This window comes from Anolis carolinensis, chromosome 5 (assembly GCF_035594765.1).
Source record: "Anolis carolinensis isolate JA03-04 chromosome 5, rAnoCar3.1.pri, whole genome shotgun sequence".
In the NCBI taxonomy this organism is placed as follows: Eukaryota; Metazoa; Chordata; class Lepidosauria; order Squamata; family Dactyloidae; genus Anolis; species Anolis carolinensis.
In genome coordinates, this window is record NC_085845.1 from 125,818,016 (window position 1) to 125,840,162 (window position 22,147).

The 22,147-nt window shown below is 40.5% G+C and overlaps 1 protein-coding gene across 2 annotated transcripts in view; it reads left to right on the forward strand.

Annotated features, from left to right (window-relative positions):
* fam114a1 (family with sequence similarity 114 member A1) overlaps positions 1-22,147 on the forward strand; it is a 63,320-nt gene that overhangs the window by 21,135 nt on the left and 20,038 nt on the right. The window contains exons 3-7 of one of the 2 annotated variants that reach the window (XM_062982227.1): positions 4,803-4,889; positions 14,708-14,822; positions 15,298-15,407; positions 16,845-16,979; positions 19,482-19,634. In XM_062982227.1, the coding sequence (XP_062838297.1) occupies positions 4,803-4,889; positions 14,708-14,822; positions 15,298-15,407; positions 16,845-16,979; positions 19,482-19,634 (600 nt within the window). The remainder of the gene's footprint in view (positions 1-4,802; positions 4,890-14,707; positions 14,823-15,297; positions 15,408-16,844; positions 16,980-19,481; positions 19,635-22,147) is intronic. The other variant, XM_062982228.1, reaches the window with a different exon arrangement.

A 22,147-nucleotide genomic window follows, 5' to 3' on the forward strand; every position in this document is an offset into this window, starting at 1 on the left:
GACTGATCTGTGAGGAAACACACAACTTTCTCTGTGCTTCCGTTTCCCCATCCCATCACTTTTCCCCACTGCCCACCCATGCAAGCAAGAAAATGTGCAGAGGAACACATGCACCTCCCCTCCTTCCTTGCACTCTCTCATTCTATCCCCCACTACCCACATGAGGGAATTTATGCACCTCTTTGATTTCCTCACAGCAACTAAAAGATTTGCCCACTGATTAAACCTGAGTATCCAGGTAAAGCAAAGCTTTCCCCTGATGTTAAGTCCAGTCATGTCTGACTCTGGGGGTTGGTGCTCATCTCCATTTCTAAGCCGAAGAGCTGGCGTTGTCCGTAGACACCTCCAAGGTCATGTGGCCGGCATGACTTCATGGAGCACCGTTACCTTCCCGCCGGAGCGGTACCTATTGATCTACTCACATTGGCATGTTTTCGAACTGCTAGGTTGGCATAAGCTGGAGCTAACAGTGGGCGCTTACCCCGCTCCCGGGATTTGAACCTGCGACCTGAATATTCAGACCCAACCCAATATGGATACCGATGTTATCCAAGTCCCTATTAAAAATTATCTAGGATATCAGTGGAGGCGGCAGTGAATAAATCTGCAAATAGTCCAATCCATGAAGGCTAAACTGGAAAATGTGGATGACTGCTGTATGCGTCTGCATAATGTTCTTGCATTCTTCTAAGTGTGGGTTATTGTATGCCCTCGGTTTCTCTGAATAAGAATGTTTGGGAATAAACAATGAACACGCTCTGGTTATGATCTGTGAAGCTTTATGCAGTGCAGGTTTAGACTAAATGCATGACTATATTCTCTGATATGGGCCCATCCATATCCATACCTTCAAGCTAAAGGCTATTTGGTATACCGTATCTCCCTGTATGGATATGCCCAGACTCTGAGATCCTCATGAGATGACCTTTCTCTCAAGTACAGTTGATATGGATGTGAAAGAGGGCTTCCTCAGTGGTTGCTCCTCGGCTTTGAGTGGACTTTTCCCTGTTGGCAGGCTAAAATCTTCTTATTCAGGCAGGGTTTTAAAGAGGAGCCAGGGGGAAACTATAGGATTTTTAAAAGTAATTTTGACAGATTTATTTTAATGTTTTAAGTGTTTTAAGGGATTTTAAAAAACCGTTTTGTTTAATTCTATTTTGATATTTATATGTCATGGATTTTAAACTGCACTGTTTTTTAAACTTGTGAGCTGTCTTTGCATGTCAACTGAGTTAAAAGCGGGATAAGAATTTCAAAATGATGAACCCAGATTCAAAGCAGCATATTTCACAATGGCAACATGTTGCAATTACACAAGAAATTACCAACAGTTTATCAAGTTATCCAATTGTTTCGTTTTACTAACCATTTTGAGCAAGAAAAAAAATCTAAAAAATGATAAGAGTTGTATGCATGGGCAGTTCGTGGTTGGAGAGCTATATAGCAATTTTTAAACACCATGTATTATAAATACTCTGTATTAATATTATTAATATTATTATTATTATCATCGTCGTCGTCATCATCATCATCTGAGATCTTTGGGGGAGGGCCTTCTCTTGTCCCTGGTACTCCATAGTTACACCTGGTGCGGAACCAAGAGAAGGCCTTCTCAATGTCTGCTCTTATCTCCCGCAGCTTCATTCCTAGGGAAGCTAGATGAGCTCACTCTGTTTTCCTTCTGTCACCAATAGATTCTTTATCTATATATATCTTTAAACAGTATATTCTGCCTTTGCCTTTTAAAGAATATGATTTTTAGTTCAACACGTAATTTAATTGCATTTTTAGCATTACTTTTGTAATTCTATCTACCTACCTACCTATATCTCAAAGAAGAGATATGTGAATTTTATAAGCCATTTTGGGGGAAAGCCAAGGCATAAATAAATAAATCCAATATAATACACCATTAAGTACTTCTTTAGGAATAATCCTTACAAAGAAAGAAAAAGGATCATAAACAGCTGTTTTACTTAATTTAATTATTGTACAAATACATAATTTGGGAAATATTTATGAACTAACTAGAATTTTATTTCTCTAAATGCAGGGATGCAACCACACACCAAGACAAAGCAAGATACCTATTTATTTATTCAGATTAGGATAGGATAGATGTGTAGTCTATCCCCCTCATGGGTCTCAAAGCTGTTTAAATAATAGTATTTAATACATAATAATTGTTACCAGCCTTGCTTCAAAGCTCGAGGTAGAAATATAATAAATATAAATAAAACATAAGACCATTAGTATAAATAGGCCTGAGATTATAACATCTAGAGGAGCCCCCGGAGTGCAGTGGATTAAACCCCTGAGCTGCTGAATTTACTGACCAAAAGATTGGCGGGTCGAATATGGGAAGCGGGATGAGCTCCCGCTGTTAGCCCCAGCTTCTGCCAACTTAGCAGTTCAAAAACATGCAAATGTAAGAAGATCAATAGTACTGCTCTGGCAGGAAGGTAACGGCGCTCCATTCAGTCATGACCTTGGAGGTGTCTAATGACAAGGCTGGCTCTTCGGCTTAGAAACGGAGATGAGCGCCAACCCCCAGAGTCGGACACAACTAGACTTAATGTCAGGGAAAACCTTTACCTTAAAATCTAGAGAGGAAAAACCTTTAAAAGTATTTCATTGTTTGTATGTGTGTACTCCCTGCTTGCACCAAAAGTTAAGGAAGAAGAAAAATGCCCCTAGACTTTTCTAGCTAGCGGAAACTCATCTTCCTTCCATTGTAGTAGCCTGCTTTATCCTTTCACACCTTATGAAGTGATAATGTGGTTTGCCACTAGTTTGAATTAAAGCAATGTATTTCTGCATACTTCATTTCCAGAGATACATTGGTTAACATCAGGTTTGTAGTCACAACTAGATTAGGCCCATTGAATTAGAAGCTGAATGGAAAACCAACAGTTAATGTGTATCCCATTCCCCCCCCCCCCCCTAAATATATTTGACACTGGCAATTAAATTATCTCCCCATCTCACACTCAAACTCTGTGTCTCCTATGTAGGTATAGTTGGAACTTGAAAAGTTAACTTTTTGGATTACAAGTCCCTATTTCCCCCAACTGGGAATCTGGAAATTGCAGTCTCAGAAAAGTAACTTTTCTGAGTTGTTCAGGACTTTTCTTGGACTACACATCAAGAATCCATGTTGCACTTAGAGTCAAGAGTGGTCCAAAGGTGAAAAATAATAGCTTTAATTTATCTAGAACTGATGCTAGGATCTCATGAAAAGTAAAAATTTGCCAAGAGGTGGGCGCATAGGACTGGCAGCTTCATATAATTATTGCTTGAGCCTATCATAAATAATACAACTCTAGCCGCAATTGGTGTTTTTTTCTGGTCATCAGAATTTAATCAATTTTCAATCAGGCTGCATCCAGCTAATTTTTCATGTTAGAATGCAAGCTGAAAAGAAGCCTGATTGATTTCAAAGGGAAAGGGATATAAGCAAAGGCTTCGGGAAGAGGCCATTTATTTGCTCCATCTGACAGTGGGTGAAGAGAATCATGCACATAAATAACTAATAAATCAGCTTCTTTTCAAGCCAAAGTATCCAGCACCTATGAAAACTGGAGTTATAAAAAAAGGAACAAGTGGATGAAGGTTTTTTAAAGGCATCTGAATTTTTAGGCTCTGTAATAACATGTCTCAACAACTTTAAAACTTCTGTATATGTTTTCTCTGTTGGTATGTCTGCCAAGTAGACCCTGCATATTTCAATGGATTGCAGGAAGTGTTCTGGGCAGCACTTCTGCACAATGAAAGACACAAACCAGATCCATTGGGTTTTTTCAACTTGAGTGTTTGGCATAACAAAGTCTCTTCCAATTTGCTGCCCCCCTGATTATAATTTCAACCAACCTTCAATCACCATGGCTCCCTATATTGAAGTATCCTCCATATCCATGGGTTCAAATATTTTCCCCAAAATTAATCTGGGGTAAAACATCCTCAAGCTCTTTCTACCATGCATTTGAGTTGCTTTCCATGTTCTATAATGTACTAGCTGTACCTGGCCATGCGTTGCTGTGGCCTAGTCTGGTTAAATGTGAAAGAAAAGATTGAGAAAGAGCAGGTTTCAGATATATGTGATTTCACAATGCTTGTGGGTAGGCAATATTTGTGGTTGTTCCATTATTTTCCTGGCGGGAGAGGCCATAGGTCCCTCCCAGGGAGCAATTCCAGTGTTCCCTCCTCCCTATTATTGCTGTTGTAGTTCTTGTTAGTGGTTGGGTGGGGCCCCAAAGACATCCCCCCTCCCCAAGCATAAGGGGGGTTGGAGAATTCTAAAGATTGCCTCTGACTGTAAAGATAGATAGATAGATAGATAGATAGATAGATAGATAGATGGATATAGATCTCTTTCTTTCTCTGCCCCCCCCCCCCCTTGGGGAGAATGACAAGGGACATGGCTTCCTCATGGGCCACGTTCCCGTTTTATTTTCCTTTGCCCTCTCCTAGGGAGTGACCCCAGAGCCTCCTCCTAGGTATGTGAATACCTTAAAACCCTCACCAATTCAAATGTTAAACTGTGTCCAAATTTCAAAGCAATCAGTGAAATAGTTTGGGAGATGTGAGGTCCCTCATAAATGGACGTTATATTTTTATTTATATAGATTATGTTATCCTCCTGTATCTCATGGGGCTTTAGCATCCACAGATTTTGATATCTGGGACCAAACCTCAGTGGATACCAAGATCCCACTGTATTTGAATTGTTCTGTTCCAACAGCTGTCTATAACTTTATATGAAAAATACAAAATGACTAACATATAGTGTCCTTTTTTAACAGGGTACAGAGTCGGCACCTAAGGGAAGTGGATGGACAACTTGGGGATCGTGGGGCAAGTCTCTATTTTCAACAGCATCTGCCACAGTTGTTAAGTATCCAAATTGTGTCACTATGTAAAAATAATTAAATATGGTATCTTCTTGCTGTGAAAATCTCCTTAGGGTCGACAGTTTTCACACCGGCAGGTCCCATAAGATATATCCATCATTTTCTTTACAGCCAAACTAAAATTATAATGAAATTGTGTATAACATTGGTTTAGCAAGTTGGTTAACCTTTTTCATGCCACCTCATTTCTTACTAAGACGTCCTTTCAACCACACCGTTTACTTCTGTTATTGTTGTGTTCCTTCAAGGTGTTTCTGACTTGTAGCAACCCTAAGTTGAACCTTTCATGGGGATTTCTTGGCAAGATTTGTTTAGATAGAGATTGACTTTCCTTTCCTCTTTGGCTGAGAGAATGTGTCTTTCCCAAGGCGGCCCAGTGGGTTTCCAATTTCCAATTTAGCAGGGATTCCAACCTTGATCTCCAGAGCCATAGTACAGGTCTCAAACCAATACACCACATTACTCTCCTTTTCTTCTGTACACATTTTTACAGGTGGAATGAACTAAATCGGCAAAGTGTTGAACCTATTTTGGGAATCAGTTATAGCACATTGGATAGCTGCTTTTATATTCTGATTGCAACTGGAGTGGTGGGTTCACTGCCCAGTTGACATCAGAGCCACCAACCTCCTTGGAAGCAACTCCAAACGTTTATTTATCATGTACCCTGCCTATAGGGCCCCTGGTGGCCCTGGTGTGTTAAAGCGTTGAGCTGCTGAACTTGCGGACCAAGAGGTCCCAGGTTCAAATCCCGGGAGCGGAATGAGCGCCCACTGTTAGCCCCAGCTCCTGCCAACCTAGCAGTTAGAAAACATGCAAATGTGAGTAGATCAATAGGTACTGCTCTGGCGGGAAGGTAACGGTGCTCCATGCAGTCATACCGGCCACATGAACTTGGAGGTGTCTACGGACAACACCGGCTCTTCGGCTTAGAAGTGGAGATGAGCACCAACCCCCAGAGTCGGTCACGACTGGACTTAACGTCAGGGGAAAACCTTTACCTTTACTACCATGCCTATAAAGTGTAAAGAATTGTAAAAAGTAGTAGATGTATTTAGAGCAGTGGTTCTCAATTTCTGGGAGTTGAAGGTCAAAACATCTGGGGACCCACAGGTTGGGAACCACTGATTTAGAGGAAGGGCATGGGCGACTACTGTGCTAAATGATATAATATGCCCAATGTAACATCATATAAAAGTTAATGAAAATGCTTAGATTACTAAAATCATAACTAAGGCACTGGAGACCAAGGTTTGAATTCCTACTCAGCCATGAAACCCATTGGCAAACATTGGGCAAAGCACTCACTTAGCCTCAGAAGAAAGCAATGAGAAACCTCTTCTAAAGAAATACTGCCAAAAAAACCTCCTATGACAGGGTCGCCATAGGTCAAAAACAATCTAGAAGCCTTATATACTTTGTTTGAAAACATTTATTGCAATTTGCACCTCTATATACAACAGTTACTGCCATGTTGTCCTCGATAGTTTAATTTAGTAATCACTGCAACGATGTCTAGATTACAACATTATCACAACAGTGCTGCAACATTATCATAGCACTGCTACTTGCATACAAATGTTTACAGTTTCTTGCGTCATTTGTTAAAATTACACATGATGATCTGCCACTGTGCTCAACAATTAAAATTTGAAGGATACAAACAGAAAAAGAGAAGCTTGAATTTCATACAGATAAAACTGAAATGCAATGCAATAGCTTCATTAGCAATGCAGCAGTTTGTTTTCTCCCAGTTATCTTTCTCTGTTTAACTGTCTTTATTATGCACACTAAACAAATAAATCTTTTTCAGTGAAAGAACAAGCAGGTTTTCCCAAGGTAGTACTTAACCAAATTAGATGCATGCTTTTAGAAATTTGAGATGTCAGGAAAATGATCTATACGCTATACTATGTGCATATAAACTTTCTGGAATTAAGGACATTCATGGCAACTTTGTAGAGATCCCATTCTTTCTGAAAAAACTTGTGGGAGGAAAATTGCCCTGAGGATATGCTGGAAAAGCAGAGTTTTATAACATCTTGTTTTTCTCTTTTGTGTGTATGTTTATAGAAAGAGAGAATGAATATTACATTGTAGGAATGGGTAAGAAATCTTAGCTTGGGGACCCGGCGGTGTCGGGGTGATTTGAAAAAGGGATCACTTTAATTGCCCAAAATGCACGAGGGTATTCAACTGACATCATGCCGGGTTAACCCCGAGAAACTGCATCACTACTTAAAGTTTATGTTGGGCAAGTTTGCTCTAGATCTACCATCAGTGGGGTTCAGTGTACTCTCTAACTGTAGGATAAATTACAACTCCCACTATGGTGAGTCAGTCCCCTCAAACCCCTCCAGTAGGTTAGGTTCTTGGCAGGGGATTGGACTGGATGGCCCATGAAGTCTCTTCCAACTCTACTATTCTATGATTCTAGGTTAGTCATGGGGGTTCAGTGTGCCATTTTTGGTCCAGGTCCATCATCGGTGAAGGTCACGGTTTCTCTGGTTGTGGGTGAACTGCAACTCCCAGAAAGGAAGCCAGTTCCTATCCAAACAGCTCCAGTAATCAAATTTTAGCATATCAGGTATGTGTGCCAAATTTGATCCCGATCCATCCGTGTTTGGGTTCACAGTGCTTTCTGGATGTAGGTGAACTGCAACCCCCTCAAATCAAGGTGAATTTCCCCCAAAGACCTCTAGTATTTTTTGCTGGTCATGGGGGCTCTGTGTGGCAAGTTTGGTCCAATTCCATCTTTGGTGAAGTTCAGATTGCAGGTGAACTATAAATCCCAGTACCTACAACTCCAAAATGTCCAGGCCATTTCCCCTCAAACCCCACCAGTATTCAAATTTGGGCATATCGGGTATGCATGCCAAATTTGGTCCAGATCCACCATTGTTTGGGTTCATAGTGTGCACTCTGGATGTAGGTGAACTACAATTCCTATAAATCCCTCCAAAGACTTCCAGTATTTTTTGTTGGTCATGATGGTTCCATGTGCCAAATTAGTTCCAGGTCCATTTTTGGTGGAGTTTGGAATGCCCTTAGATTGCAGATGAACTGTAAATCCTAGTAACTACCACTCCTATAAATCAAGGTGAATTCCCCCGAAACCTCTCTGGTATGTTCAGTTACTGATCAATTCCTTTCTGTTTGCTGTGTGCCATAGAAAATAATAGGAAAGGGTTAAGGGAGAGGCAGTGGGCAGGATCATGCAAATTCCACACCAATGGAGAGAGTCAGAAACACTGGGATGTTTGAGGTGGAGGAAAAACAAATTCTAGGATGAAATTGTCCCTGTATGAAAGCCTTCACTTATGTGGTGGGCAGTATGGTGTTTATAGAGGACATTGGCAGGGCTCTTGGATATGTTCACGGCTCTCGCTATAGCCTGCAATGTCATTGAGGGAAGGGCTATTGGTATCTCCTGAGTAGTGGGAGTTATAGCCATTTGTGGAAGTGGGAGCTTGTCTACATAAGTAGTCACCCTAGCCACACACATATTTTCACTTTTATTATGTATATAGATGTGTCCATGAGGCAGGGCTTGAGTAAGGGGCTAGGGTTAATGGAACCATTCCTATCAATAGAATTAGGAAGGCTGTATAGGCCTTCATCCCCAAACCCAGAAGCACAGTTTTGGATTTGGGCATGTGTGTTTGTATGCAGAGAAACACACACACATATACTCATCATTTTGTGACCAATTAAGGATTTGTGCTTTTGCTAATGACTTATTCATCTTCTTTTAAAGTTTTGAAAGAATCTAATGCATGTATTAAGAAAAGATATTCCCCAGGGAAAATAAATAGATTATCATTTCAAAGGATACTCAAGATTATTGGAAATCAGTGGGGAATATCAATGGCAAATAATGAGCTCTTTTGAAGCGTTTGAAAGTCCAGAGAGGAGCAAACATTGAGATGACTTTTTTTGGTAGATGATTCAAAGTATCTTCAAGAAAAGAATTAAAAATAATCTGAGGGAATCCAGAACATTTTCATTGCACCTGGGACCAACAAATAATAATTTTAGAATTTAGTGGGTTGTAACTAGATTGTTATCTGAATTTAGGCCTTTTGAGTTCAGCCAAACTCCTTTGGTATACTTCTCCTGAATTCTCTGCTTCCATTAGAATTAGTACCCTCCTCTAGCCTTCCCCATGCACCCTCAAACTCTTCTCTAGAAATCTAGGAAACATACAGACTTGTCATAGGAGAGGATACAGAAGAAAGTCCCAATTCTTCAGGCATTGAATATTGAAGTATTTATTTGAAACATGGCTTCAACTTTTGTAAAAAAAAAAGTGAAAACAACAAAAGACAGTGGGAGCAAGGAAGTAGGAGAGGAGGAAGTGGAAGGGTGAAAATGACAATGACATGGATGAAGATTTAATTATCAAACAGTTCATGTGCTCAAAACAGTGTCCCTGTAAAAAGAACACATATAGGATATACACCCAGTATTCTTCAGAACATTGAGGGCTAGAGCTTTCCAGCCATAAACTGTCTTTGCAAGTATTATGGATGAGATAATCTATTTGTGTTGTCCTTCTCTTAAGACTTCACAGTGCTTGAATGGACATTAGCTGCATGTCAACATTGGGAAATTTCAAATGTTTGTTTCAACAAAACATGAGTCATTCCTTCCAGCTACAAAGAAGCCACCATAGGACACAACCACATAGAAGCATTATCTGTGTTTTATTATTTCACTATTTTATTTATTTACAATATTTATACCCTGCCTTTCTCACCCCAAAGGGGACTCAGGACAGTGAGAGTCTTTACGGAGGCACGACAGTGAAAGTTAGCAAAAAAACCTGTATACATTCTGCAAAACTGAATCCACAATTTAGAATGGACAAATATGATCTTGAATCACTTTGAGATAAAAATCAAGATAGGAAAGCCCCCTTCCCAGATTTCCTAAACACAACCTTTAAAAGACCTTGAGGAAGAAAATAAAAAGTACTATAAAGAATTAATGGCAAAAGATTAATCTTGATATGATGACTATCTCAAATGTCTGACTGATGTCTGCTTCTCTCTATCTAGAATTATTTCTGCCAACAATACGCCTCAAGCTCAGTTTGATCATTTCAAAATATACCTGGGGAGCAATATACATATGTAATAACATCTGGTCCCCAACAAAATTGCCGGCTAGTGAATAAAATGGATGACTTAATAGCACCTACAGGCATAACATTGGATAAAGACTAACTGAAAGCCAGAAAGTGCCTCTAAAGTATTAATTAGTTTTAAGACTTCTAGTACGGAAATTCACGCCTCCTGATAAATAGCAACAGGTCATTCAAATACAGAACTGTCCTGCTTTCAGCTTGTTTGTGTACAAAACTGAATCATGAGAGCACATAATAAAGATCCTCAACATACATTCAGTACCAGAATGGACAACCCTGTTTCGTGCAGTTCACTAAATGGTAGGAAATAGATAATTCCATTTTGTGAAGCCTTTTGATGTAGAAGAGAGATGCAGACTCTGAACCCATTCAAGGACTGGGAGAAGGAAACCATATTTTCCCAAATAACTGAAATGAAGCCAATGTTGTCTAGTGCTTTTTTAAAATGTTAGTTGTCAGCTAGCAACCTGTTAATAAGCATTCACAGACATACATTTACCCTATGCCTGTCTATGTCTATTTTGGATTCTGAAGCACCTGGGAAAGAACGCTAGGATCACAGAAACATCTGGCTATTTCAGTATAGCTAGATGCAAAATGATTACACCCCTGGGGGATCCCAGTGGAGCTCAGCAGATTAGGTAAGCATATCATGCCCAGCTACGGGGATATAGCAAGATGCTTCTGAGATCCTCCTCACTCTCTTCAAGATGAGGAATACCCACAGCAGAGGGCTTTATTAACTCTTTGGTGGGTCCAGAGGTGGTGAATGGCATTAGGGAAATTCCCCATAAGAGCAGAGTATTTAAAAATACAAAAACAGGATACTTAATAGAGTGTTCAGTTCACAGCAAGCAGCAGCGATAGCATGGCTGTAAGAATTCTTGAGGTTAAGGAAGCGAGATACAGAGTTCAGGTTTCAAAAGCTTTCTTAAAACATAAGAACTACATTGCTTGATAGAAAATATGGGTCTACGCCTTCTCTAATTCAGTGGTTCCCAACCAGTGGTCAGTGGACCACATGTGGTCCGTAAGAAACTTAAAAGTGGTCTATGCGGGTGGGGGGGGGGGGTCTTTCCCAGAAAACCTGTTCAGGAAGTGGCCCCACAGGTATAACCTCCCCCCCCCCCAAACACACACTCTTCTTCTGCTGACCCTCCCCTTCTTCTTCTTCCCAGAGCCCTGCCTCTTGTTAGCATTTGGGCTTAGAGCATTCCTCTCCCCTGGCACAAAGAGAGGCGAGAGCACCCACATGTTCCCTTCCATTGCTTCCTCACGAGGAACCAGTGATGATGGAGCTATTCCTGCCCCCATCTTCACTTCCTGAGGACTTTAACTGCCTCTTCCTCCTTGCAATCCAGTCTAAGAAAGGGGCTTCCTCCCTTGCCACAAGAGCAAGTAAGGAATCAAAAATACAACCCCTTCCCTTTTTCCCAATTTTCTTTCCTTCCTTCTCTGCTCTTGAGGAGGGTGCTGCCATCAGAACCCCCTTTGCAGTCTCCTCCTTGCAACCCAGCCCCCTGCCATCTGGGCTTGTAAGGAAAGATCCAACATCGGGCAAAGGGAGGAGGCAAGAATGGAAGTGCTGAATCCTTCCTTCCTTGCCTGGACTTGAAACTGCTGTTGCCAGAGCCCAGGTGGCAGGGGGCTGGGTTACAAGGAGATTGCAAATAGGATTCTGGCAGTAGTCTCCTTAAACGCAGGTAGAGAAGGATCCAACACTGAGTAAAGGGAGGGAGCAAGAATGGTGACATTGAATCCTTCATTCCTTACCTGCATTTGAGGCTAGGAAGCCCTGTTCACAGGCAGGATTGCAAGGAGGAGGAGGCAGTTCAGTGAAGGTGGGGGCCGAGGGAAGCTCCATCACTGGCTCCTCATGAGTAAGCAAGGGAAATGAAGGGAGCAAGTAGATCTGCTTTCTCCCTTTGTCTGAACAAGTTGAAGAGCTCTCAGGAGTCCATTCTCCCATACTGGATCTTGGAGCCCAAGAACAGGAGCCTAATATTTGGACTTCAAAAGCTAGTCTGGGAGTCTACTACTGTCAAGATCCTGTCTACTATTATTCAATGTCATGACATATGCATGGCATTGAGCAATATTATGGATCCAAGGATTCCCCATTTAGTGAAAGAAATGCAAACTCAAATATCCCATTCATTTTTTTTCATTAAGATTCATTATGGTGTTTTGTCTTTATTCTTCTTCTTCATTCACGCAGTCGTCTCCGACTCTTTGTGACCTCATGGACCAGTCCACACCAGAGCTTCCTGTTGGCCGTTGCTGCCCCCAGTTCCTTCAAGGTCAAGCCAGTCACTTCACTGATACCATCCGTCCATCTTGCCCTTGGTCGACCTTTCTTCCTTTTCCCTTACATTTTCCCCAGCATCATGATCTTTTCCAAGCTTTCCTGTCTTTTCATGATGTGGCCAAAATACTTCATCTTTGCCTCTAATATCCTTCCCTCCAGTGAGCAGCCGGGCATTATTTACTGGAGGATGGACTGGTTGGATCTTCTTGCGGTCCAAGGCACTCTCAGGATTTTCCTCCAGTTCAAAAGCATCTATCTTCCTTCGCTCAGCCTTCCTTATGGTCCAGCTCTCGCATCCATAGGTTACTATGGGGAATACCATTGCTTTAACTATACGGACCTTCGTTGCCAGTGTGATGTCTCTGCTTTTCACTATTTTATCGAGGTTGGCCGTTACTCTCCTCACAAGAAGTAAACGCCTTCTGGTTTCTTTTATATCACAAAATAAAAATATATGTGTGATTAATATGATTAAGACATTTTAGTTATTTAAAAACAAAAAAATATTTTTGTCCAAGTGGTGGGGAGAGGGGTTGATTGATCTTGATGGTCCACAATGTATCCAAATTTTTGTCTCAGTGGTCCATGGTCTCTCAACGGTTGGGAACCACTGTTCTAACTCCATTACCGCTAAGTTCAAACAAAAAAAAATATCTAAAGACTTCATTCTTGCATTCACACAGACTAGAGAGAGATCAGAATGAAAAGGAGGTCAATCAAGGAATTAATGACCACAAAGGGAACATGCATCCTGAAGAATTCCATTGGGATGGGAGGAGAAAGGTCAGAGAGTAAGAGAAAACAAAACAACTTGAATGGGATTCCCTCAGCCTAGCTTAATGATATCTATCTGCTTCTCATTGAGGACTGTTGACTTGAGCAGTTTAGGGTTGAAATCCAACAAATGATTCAGCATAATGTAGTTTCCCATGTAGAACTACGATGGTATTCTGAGCTAAACAGAATTGCTGCCCTTACATCCCATTGATTTAAATGTCAACTAGATCCAGAACCATGTCAACTCAATCCAGATTGCCATCTCCTGTGATTCTGTCTATTACACTGGAAAAAGACAGAGATTTACAACTTCTGACAGCCCCAGAACAACCAGTAGCCATCTGGAAATCCTTGCTATACACCAAAATTCTACAACCCTTCAGTGTACCATGCTGCTTATTAATTCCTGCTGCTGCTCTTGTTTTCTGCCAGAGTCAGTAGAAGGCGTTATCTGGGATTCTTTATTGTAGCCCATTTATTTTATTACATGAAACCTCTTTTGCTGCCAAAGCACTGGTATTGGGAGTAGGACCAACTCTAATAGAACATAATATCTGAGCACTGAACTCTACTCGTTCTGGCGACATTTTCCAATCCACTCAGTTTTGACTCCCTCGCATTGCTGTAGTGTTAAGGATGCAATGGTTTGCCCAGCATGCAGTCAGGAGTAGGATGAGAACACAATTCTTTCAGTCAGAAAGGTAAAGCCACATTTGTTACGCTGCATTTGGGTCCCGTCCTTCCCTCTCTCACGTTTTTGTCTGTGCACATTCTTTCTCAACCATGCTATTTCACAGCCTTACAGTATCTTATGTGGTATTACAGTCTTTGGTGACCAGTGATTATTGAAATCATGAGCATTTCAGATTGTGATCACAGAACCTTGAAGCTCTATGAGAAGTTCTTCTCATCCATATTCCATGTACTTTATTGCTTCTTGTTTAATTGAATATCACTGAAGCATAAAAAGATAAATAGTTTGCTCCGAATTAATATCCATCTATTTTAGCCCGGTAGCAGTTTCTCATAAAATGCTTATTTATTTTTTGATATATAAACTACACTAAATTAGCTACATTTTTCTGATTACAATAAAGGGGATGATCCAACTAAATTTAGAAATAACAACGTTCAAGGCAATTCTCAACATATTTATTCAGTTTTGTTCCTAGTAAGTCCATAGGATTGCTCGCAAAGAGCCTGCGGCTAATTTAGATTCTTCTAGATATAGATAAAGCTGGGTGGACAGAAATAATTCTGCATTAAGTAATCAAAGCAAATGTGTAAAATACCTTGAAAGATAAAGCTGAAAATGAAAATGCATAATCTTACTAAATAGATCAATACATACATTATCTTAGGGTAATATTTATAACAATCCAAACCAGTATTATTACTATACTGCAGACAGGGAGCAGGATCAACTGACGCTGAAAGGGAAGTGAAATATCTTGGCAGGTTTTTCACTGTTGCTCCTGGCCCGCTGGTGAACACTGCGTTGCTCTTTTAAAATAATCAATGTATGCAGAAGTGTTTCATATAAACCATATATGTTCTGCTGCAGGTCAAGGATTAACTGCAGTTAAAGAGAAAGCAGCCACCCTCAGAATTCATGTTCCTTCCTCTGGGCCATCAGAAGACCCACATCCCAGCACATCTGAAAACCTTGTCGCAAGTGGTAAGTGAGGCATTATCCTTCAAAATCTTTTGTCAATAGAAACATGAAATGGCTAGTCTTATATCAGTGCAAATCTTTAATCTGTGATCATGCTCTGACATTACTTACACCTGGGATTTTGGGGTTCTTTTTGTTGCACCCCAGCCGGAGTGCACCTTGCCCTCAGCACCAACTAGGAATCCAAAAATAATAGTAAAACAGTTTATTGATAAAAACACATATCAAAAGGGAAAATCACCACAGAAAAAAGGAAAGGCAAAATCCAAGGGATAATGATGAAAAATAGTCATACAAGCAATAAGCCAGACCAAACTGGCAATAGGAAAACAATCCAAAGGTAATCTCTGGCCCCTTTTCACAGGCAGAACCTTGTTCTAAAATCTCCTCATTTTCATCACTGGAAAACCCATCAGTCCTCACAACCATCCCCTCATCATCAGCTTCTGACTGAACTACAATTCTTTTTTCCTTTCAGACATGGAAGAGACCCTGCAACAAAACTCCCCAGAAGATGCAGCTTCACCTTCATCGCCGTCTGGGTCACGTGGAATGTTTTCAACCATTTCTAGCGCTGTACAAAATACGGTAAGCAATTCTCATGACAAAAAGAGCCTGGAAGAAGTCCAGTACAGAAAAAGCAAGGAAAACAGGTACACATAAAGAAAAGAAACCAAATAAACAAATAAATGAAAACACAGTTGAAAAGTATGAAATGCTTTATCTGCTCACGGGAAAATGAAATGCAGTTATCATTTAAAAAAATATACTCCAAAGGAATTATCACCAGTATATGGAGAAGCCATTTTTTTTCTTTGTATGACATATCAAACTGTCTCCATTTGCCTTGTAGACAGTTTTGGACTTTTGTATCAAAAGCTGAAAGCAGCTGGACCCCAGCTTCTCATCCTGAGTAGCAGATGCTACAGCTTTGTTGTGATAGATGATGTGTTGAAATGCTCCAGGCGCATACAGGGATTCATAAACTCCCAAACCATATTGACAGCAAGACAAGCTGTCAACATTTGTGAATAATTCAAATTTACTGCATGGTGGCAAGACTGTGGCGTGACCATGTCCAGAGCCTTAGGGCAGTAAGTGGGTTATTGCACTCGCTCCCTGCTTGCCTATAGGATTCCTGCAAAAAAGGACAGTTGTGTGTGAGCAGTTAATCTTCTTGGTGCAATGCAGTAAACTAAAATCAAAGAGCACATCCACAACATAGCTGTGTAAATTCCATGGAATCTTACGGTTTATTTGCTGCTTGTTGTTATTGTTTTGTTTATATTTTGCCATCTGCTGTGATTCAACTAAAGAAGAAAACATGATAGTATATACAGTATTTAGTCCCAAATGTATCCCCTAAGAATCGTATCCTTTCAGTATCCAACCTGTCAGCCAAGAAATGTCATCACATTTTCCTCAGAAGTTCTGCATTTTACGCAAAGTTTGTAGAGATGTGAGTGTTTTGGGACATACCTTCAGTTTGCAAGAAATGTTTTTACAAGTGTGATGGGTGCCTCACGCAAATTAAGCTACTTTCCTAGATAACCACTGCTCACTTGTGCTTTGGGAGGGATATTAATTCACATTGTCTGAGAAGATTTACCTCAGTTGCTGAATTTATTGCCAAAAAAATCAAGTGGAACCCCAGGGTGAAAAATACCTGCCCTAATACAAAATACTAAGAAAATTGTATATTTGTGTTGTTGACACTGACTTGTTTTTGTTTTGTTTTGTTTCAATTGATCTATTTCCTTTTAATTAACTGGAATCTGTGTATGATCTGATGAGTGAAGCCATAAGTCTGACATAAATCTGAAAAAAAAACAAGTATCTATAAATGATACATACAGTGCTCCTGTATAGCTTTGGCTACTAAGAGTTATAAAAAAAAAACAGCTGGAATCCAAAGCAAATTATTTCCAACCAAGGACTATTGAAATTGATGCGATTTTCTAACAGTTCAGTATATTTAGCTTTGTGATGCAAGTCCATAACAACATTGTTCTCTGAATTGCCTAGGGCAAAAGTGTCTTAACTGGTGGCCTCGGTGCTTTGGAGTTCATTGGCAAGAAAACCATGAATGTCCTTGCAGAAAATGATCCTGGATTTAAGAAAACAAAAATACTGATGGAGCGAACAGTTTCTTTATCTCAGGTAAAAATAGCCAATTCTGATAATATGATAATAAAAATGATGAAAGGAATACAACAGGGCTGCATAGTTGACCATGACAATAGTTTTCTAGAGCTTTCAGGGTATTCTTTCATTTCAAGTACATGGGGCATTCTTTCATTTCACACACCCCTCGCCCACCACAAGAAATCTTGGTATCTTGGTTTTTAGGCCTGTTCCTGGGGTTCTTTGAGGCATTGATTAAGAAAATTGAATTGGATAGACCACATCAACTGTAGTTTCTTAGATATGGTTACTATGGTTTTCTGTGGGCAAGCAGATGGCAACTGGTAGATGGCATATGTTCTGTGTCTCATAAACTAGCGCTCATAGGGGAAAACTGGAGCCACAGTTATAATCAGCAATTCAGAAACAGGTCTAACATTTGAGGCACCAAGATGTGTGTTAGCCAGTGTTATGTATTTAAAATGTTTATATACTGTAATAGGTTTGTGTGACTCAGCAAAACCCATGCTGTTTTCAGTCCCGTTTTTGGCTCCCCCCCCCCCCCAAATTCTGTTTACTGGGAAGTTCCCGAAATCGGGTGGGGGGGGGGGTTCTGTTTTCATTCTGGTAAGATTTAGTCCATTGGTGCCAACGGGGAAACTTTCAAGCCCGTTTCTCTGTCTTTTTTAGGCCTATCAGCATGAAACACACTTGTAGCCCACTTTTATGACTGTAAGTCTTCCAAGTTTCAGAATGTCTCACCAGTCCACTAATTCTTGAGATGTTTTTTAAAGTTTTTACCATAACATTAAAAAAAACACAGAAGAGGGGGTTCTGGGAATGAACACAGTCAGCCAGGTCTCTGATTTGCTGTGAAAGAAAGTAAGAAACACACAGAGAGAAAAACCTCAACTCCCATCATGCCCCGGGAGGAAGCCCAGAGGCTCCTTCAATGCCCACACCACACAAAGTGCTACTGGGAAAGCGAGTTCCCATTTGCCTCAAGCAGGAGCTGGGAGGGGGTCCTTCAGGAAGTGATGGAGGAGGCTGCTGGGGAAGAAAGAAGAGGAAAATCTGCAGCTTGCTTGATTTGCAAGTCTGTCCTGCCCACAGGCCATTGCCTCCACCTCGGGTAGAGTGCCGCTCAGCCCCATTAGCCAAAAAGATCCAACTTCAGTGATCCATGTCAGGCTTGTTTTCATGGATTTGGCAGCCGAATCACCCAAATCCAGTACACCAGAACGATATACAGTAGAGCTCCAGCAAGGGCCTATCCCTCCAAGAAACGAGGAGCATGCCACGGGTTTTCCTCAGCCAGGCCCTTGCTGGAGGAAACTCTTTCCTCCAGTAAGGGCCTGGCCGAGGGAGATCTGGGGAGGCATCCCTCGGCAAGCCCTCGCCCTATCCGAGCCGTTCGGTTATCCGATATTTGGCCCGCCCCTTTATCTCAGATAACCGGGGCTCTACTGTAATGCATATCCTTATTATATAATTCTGTCAAGAACCCTTCCTATATGATTTCTATTGGAATGAATGAAAGAAGCCAAAGCCTTATTCTAATAATAATGACCAGTGTACAAAAAGAGACCCTTTTATTTTACAGGTGACATTTTCATTTGAACTATTGTTTATGCTTGAACACCTAGCTTGAAGAACTGGCCCAAATGCCCTAAAGGCAGCTGATCCCATTTCAACTTAGAAGCAAAGCAGGGCAAACCCACAGTGGCACAATGAGTTAAACCATTGAGCTGCTGAACTTGCTGACCAAAAGGCTGGCAGTTAGAATCAGTGGGATGGGGTGAGCTCCCGCTGTTAACCCAAGCTTCTCCCAACCTAGCAGTTTGAAAACATTCAAATGTGAATAGATCAATAGGTACCGTCTCAACGGGAAGGTAAACAAGCTCCATGCAGTCATGCCAGCCACATAACCTAGGAGCTGTCTATGTGGGCTTAGAAATGGAAATGAGCACCACTCCTCAGAGCTGGAAGAGGAAGCCTTTACCTTTATCTCTGTTTCACTCTTTCTAGGCATTGAATGTCTGCCTTTGTGTTTGTGTATGCTGGAACCCCCTGACTTTCCTTGGGGAGATAGGGTGGAAAACAAATAATAATAATAATAATAATAATAATAATAATTATTATTATTATTATTATTATTATTATTATTATTATTATTATACTTGGATGGTAGAGCATCAGTGAATACCAGGTTCCATAGGATATATTTCCAATTAAGGCAAAAACTACCTTGATGTTTCCTTCCTACGAAATTTATGTTGCCACCATAATTTAAGAGCCAAGTTCAAAGCACAACAGTCCAAATGCCACTAATTGGAAAATATACATAGAGAATCTTGCGTAACATCTTTTACTAAAATTATTGTAATAGAATTATGAAAAACTTCACCTCTGCTAGTTTGATGTAACCCCAAATTTTACTGTTATTGCTTAGAAAAAGAGCTGAGTCGAAAGGTAATAAACTCTGTCAAATCTGCCACGCAACTAATAAACCTGTAGCAATGATCTATATTCCCACAGCTGTTGCGAGAAGCCAAAGAGAAGGAGAAGCAGAGGCTGGCGCAGCAAGTGTCATTTGAAAAGACGGCACATTATGGGCTGCTTTTTGATGAGTTTCAGGGTCTGTCTCATCTGGAAGCTCTGGAAATTCTATCTAATGAAAGTGAAGCCAAGGTACGGTAAATGGACTGCATAAATCAAGATAACAAGAAGTCTTCGTGTGGGATAGATTTCTCAAGAATAGCTCCCAGAAAGATTGAAACCCTACCTCTAAGAAAGTGCTTTGCCTCAGCAGGCACAACCCTTTGCCCTTATTTATTTGACTATTTGAATTTATATTTTACCCTAACTTGTAGACTCACTGACTTACACCATGTGAATCTTTTTCCATCATCTTTTGGTCACAGCTCCAAGGATCACTCCAGGAAAATAAATTTCCTGGTTGTATCTCTTTTTCAAAATAGTGTCCTCCTTGTTTACATGACATGCTTTAAAAATAATATTTAAAACAGGTTCTCATTGTTTCCTGCATTAATACATATCACATCAGTTAAGCTCTTCTCATTTTCATAATCATCCTTTAACTTGCCCCAGTTTTGTCTCTTCCTCATCCAATATATTTTCTCTCATTGAACGTTTGAAAACTAGAAAGAAAATAAACTTTCATGGCCCTAGATTCCCTGTCCATGGGCTAAAATATTTTGGCTTTGGTATTCAGTGATTGCCCAAAAAGTTTTTCTTGCAATATGTTTTGTGTAAATACACTGACTAGAACCAGATTTGTATGTACTTTACACATCCCTTCTGCTGATATCAGACCTATGTGAACTAAGAAATGGTAACATTTAAAGGCAGGCATATCTACAATGGATGTCAAATTATTTTTAAAAAGCAAAGATATGAGAAATATGGAATATGTGAGAAATTAATGCATTGCTATTTCCACACTAACAAAAACAAGAAAAGAAACTTCTGGTTTGGAAAAGCAAGAGTCTTCATTATCTGATGTTCATTGACCCAGCACATGCATTAATTTAATCTACATCATTTCAGAATTTTATGATAACCATTTAACACCTATACACATAATAAAAGTGAAAATATGTATGTGTGTGTGTGACTGGGGTATCCACTTACCCAGACAAGCTCTCACTTCCAAAAATAGCTATAGCTCCCACAGCTCAGGAGACACTAATGGCCTTCCCTCCAATGACATTACAGGTTGTAGAGAGTGCCATAAACACGTCCAAGAGCCCTGCCAATGTCTTCCACAAACACCATATTGCCCACCACTCAAGTGAAGGCTTTCATACGGGGACAATTTTATCATAGATTTTCTGCTTTTCCCCCACCACAGACATCCTAGTGTTTCTGACTCTCTCAATTGGTGTGGAATTTACATGACCCCGCCCACATCCTCTCTCATAACTCTTTCCTATTCCTTTCTATTGCGCATAGCTAACAGAGGAATTGATCAGCAACTGAACATACTAGAGAGGGTTGGGGATGATTTATAGGAGTTGTAGTTTACTGGGATGTATAGTTCACCTGCAGACTAAGAGCACCCTGAACTCCACCAACAATAGACCTGGAACAAACTTGGCACACAGAATTCTCATGGCCAACAAAAAATGCTGGAGGTCTTTGGAGGGATTTATAGGAGTTGTAGTTCACCTACATCCAGAGTGCACTATGAACCCAAACAATGATGGATCTGGACCAAATTTGGCAAGCATACCCAATATGACCAAATTTGAATACTGGTGGGTTTTGAGAGGAATTGGCCTGGAAATTTTGGAGTTGTAGGTATTGGGATGTATAGTTCAATTGCAATCAGTGAGCATTCTGGACTCCACCAGAGATGGAATTGGATCAAACTTGGCACACAGAGTCCCCACGACCAGCAAAAAATACTGAAGGTCTTCGTGGAAAATGCACCTTGATTTGGGGGAGTTGTAGTTCACCTACACCCAGAGAGCACTGTGAACCCAAACACCGATGGATCTGGACCAAACTTGGCACACAGAACCCCCATGACTAACTTAACCTACTGGAGGTGTTTGAGGGGTCTGACTCACCATAGTGGGAATTGAAGTTTACCCTACAGCCAGAGAGCACACAACCCCACCGATGATGCATCTAGAGCAAACTTGCCCAACTTTAAGTACTGATGGAGCTTCTCGGGGTTAACCTGGCATGATGTCAGTTGTAGTTAATCCACAGCCTTACACATTTTGTACAATTATAAATGGACTTTCTCAAATAACCCGGGCAATGCTGGATACCCAAGCTAGTTAATAGACTAAAATAGCTTTTATGAGATCTTCTAGATATTTTGTCCTATACTGAACTGACCTTTATTATACTGTCCCGCTATTCTTTATCATGTGTAGGTTTTGTACAGCTTTTGGTTTCACCCTATAAGATATTTTTGGATTTAAAAGGTTTATATGGCGAGTAACTCTCATCTCAGGGAGTTTATTAATCTAAGTAATCAGTAGTCACTCAGAACACTCAGCCATAAAAGAAAGCATGGAAACAACAACATGTACCCACTTTCCTTGAAGTAACTTCACTGAAATTGGTAAAACTTACAGATAAGATGTTACTGTAAGCACCATTGAACCCAGTTGGGATTACTTCCAGGAAAATACAAACCAGATTGTGCTACAAGTCATTTTTATAAG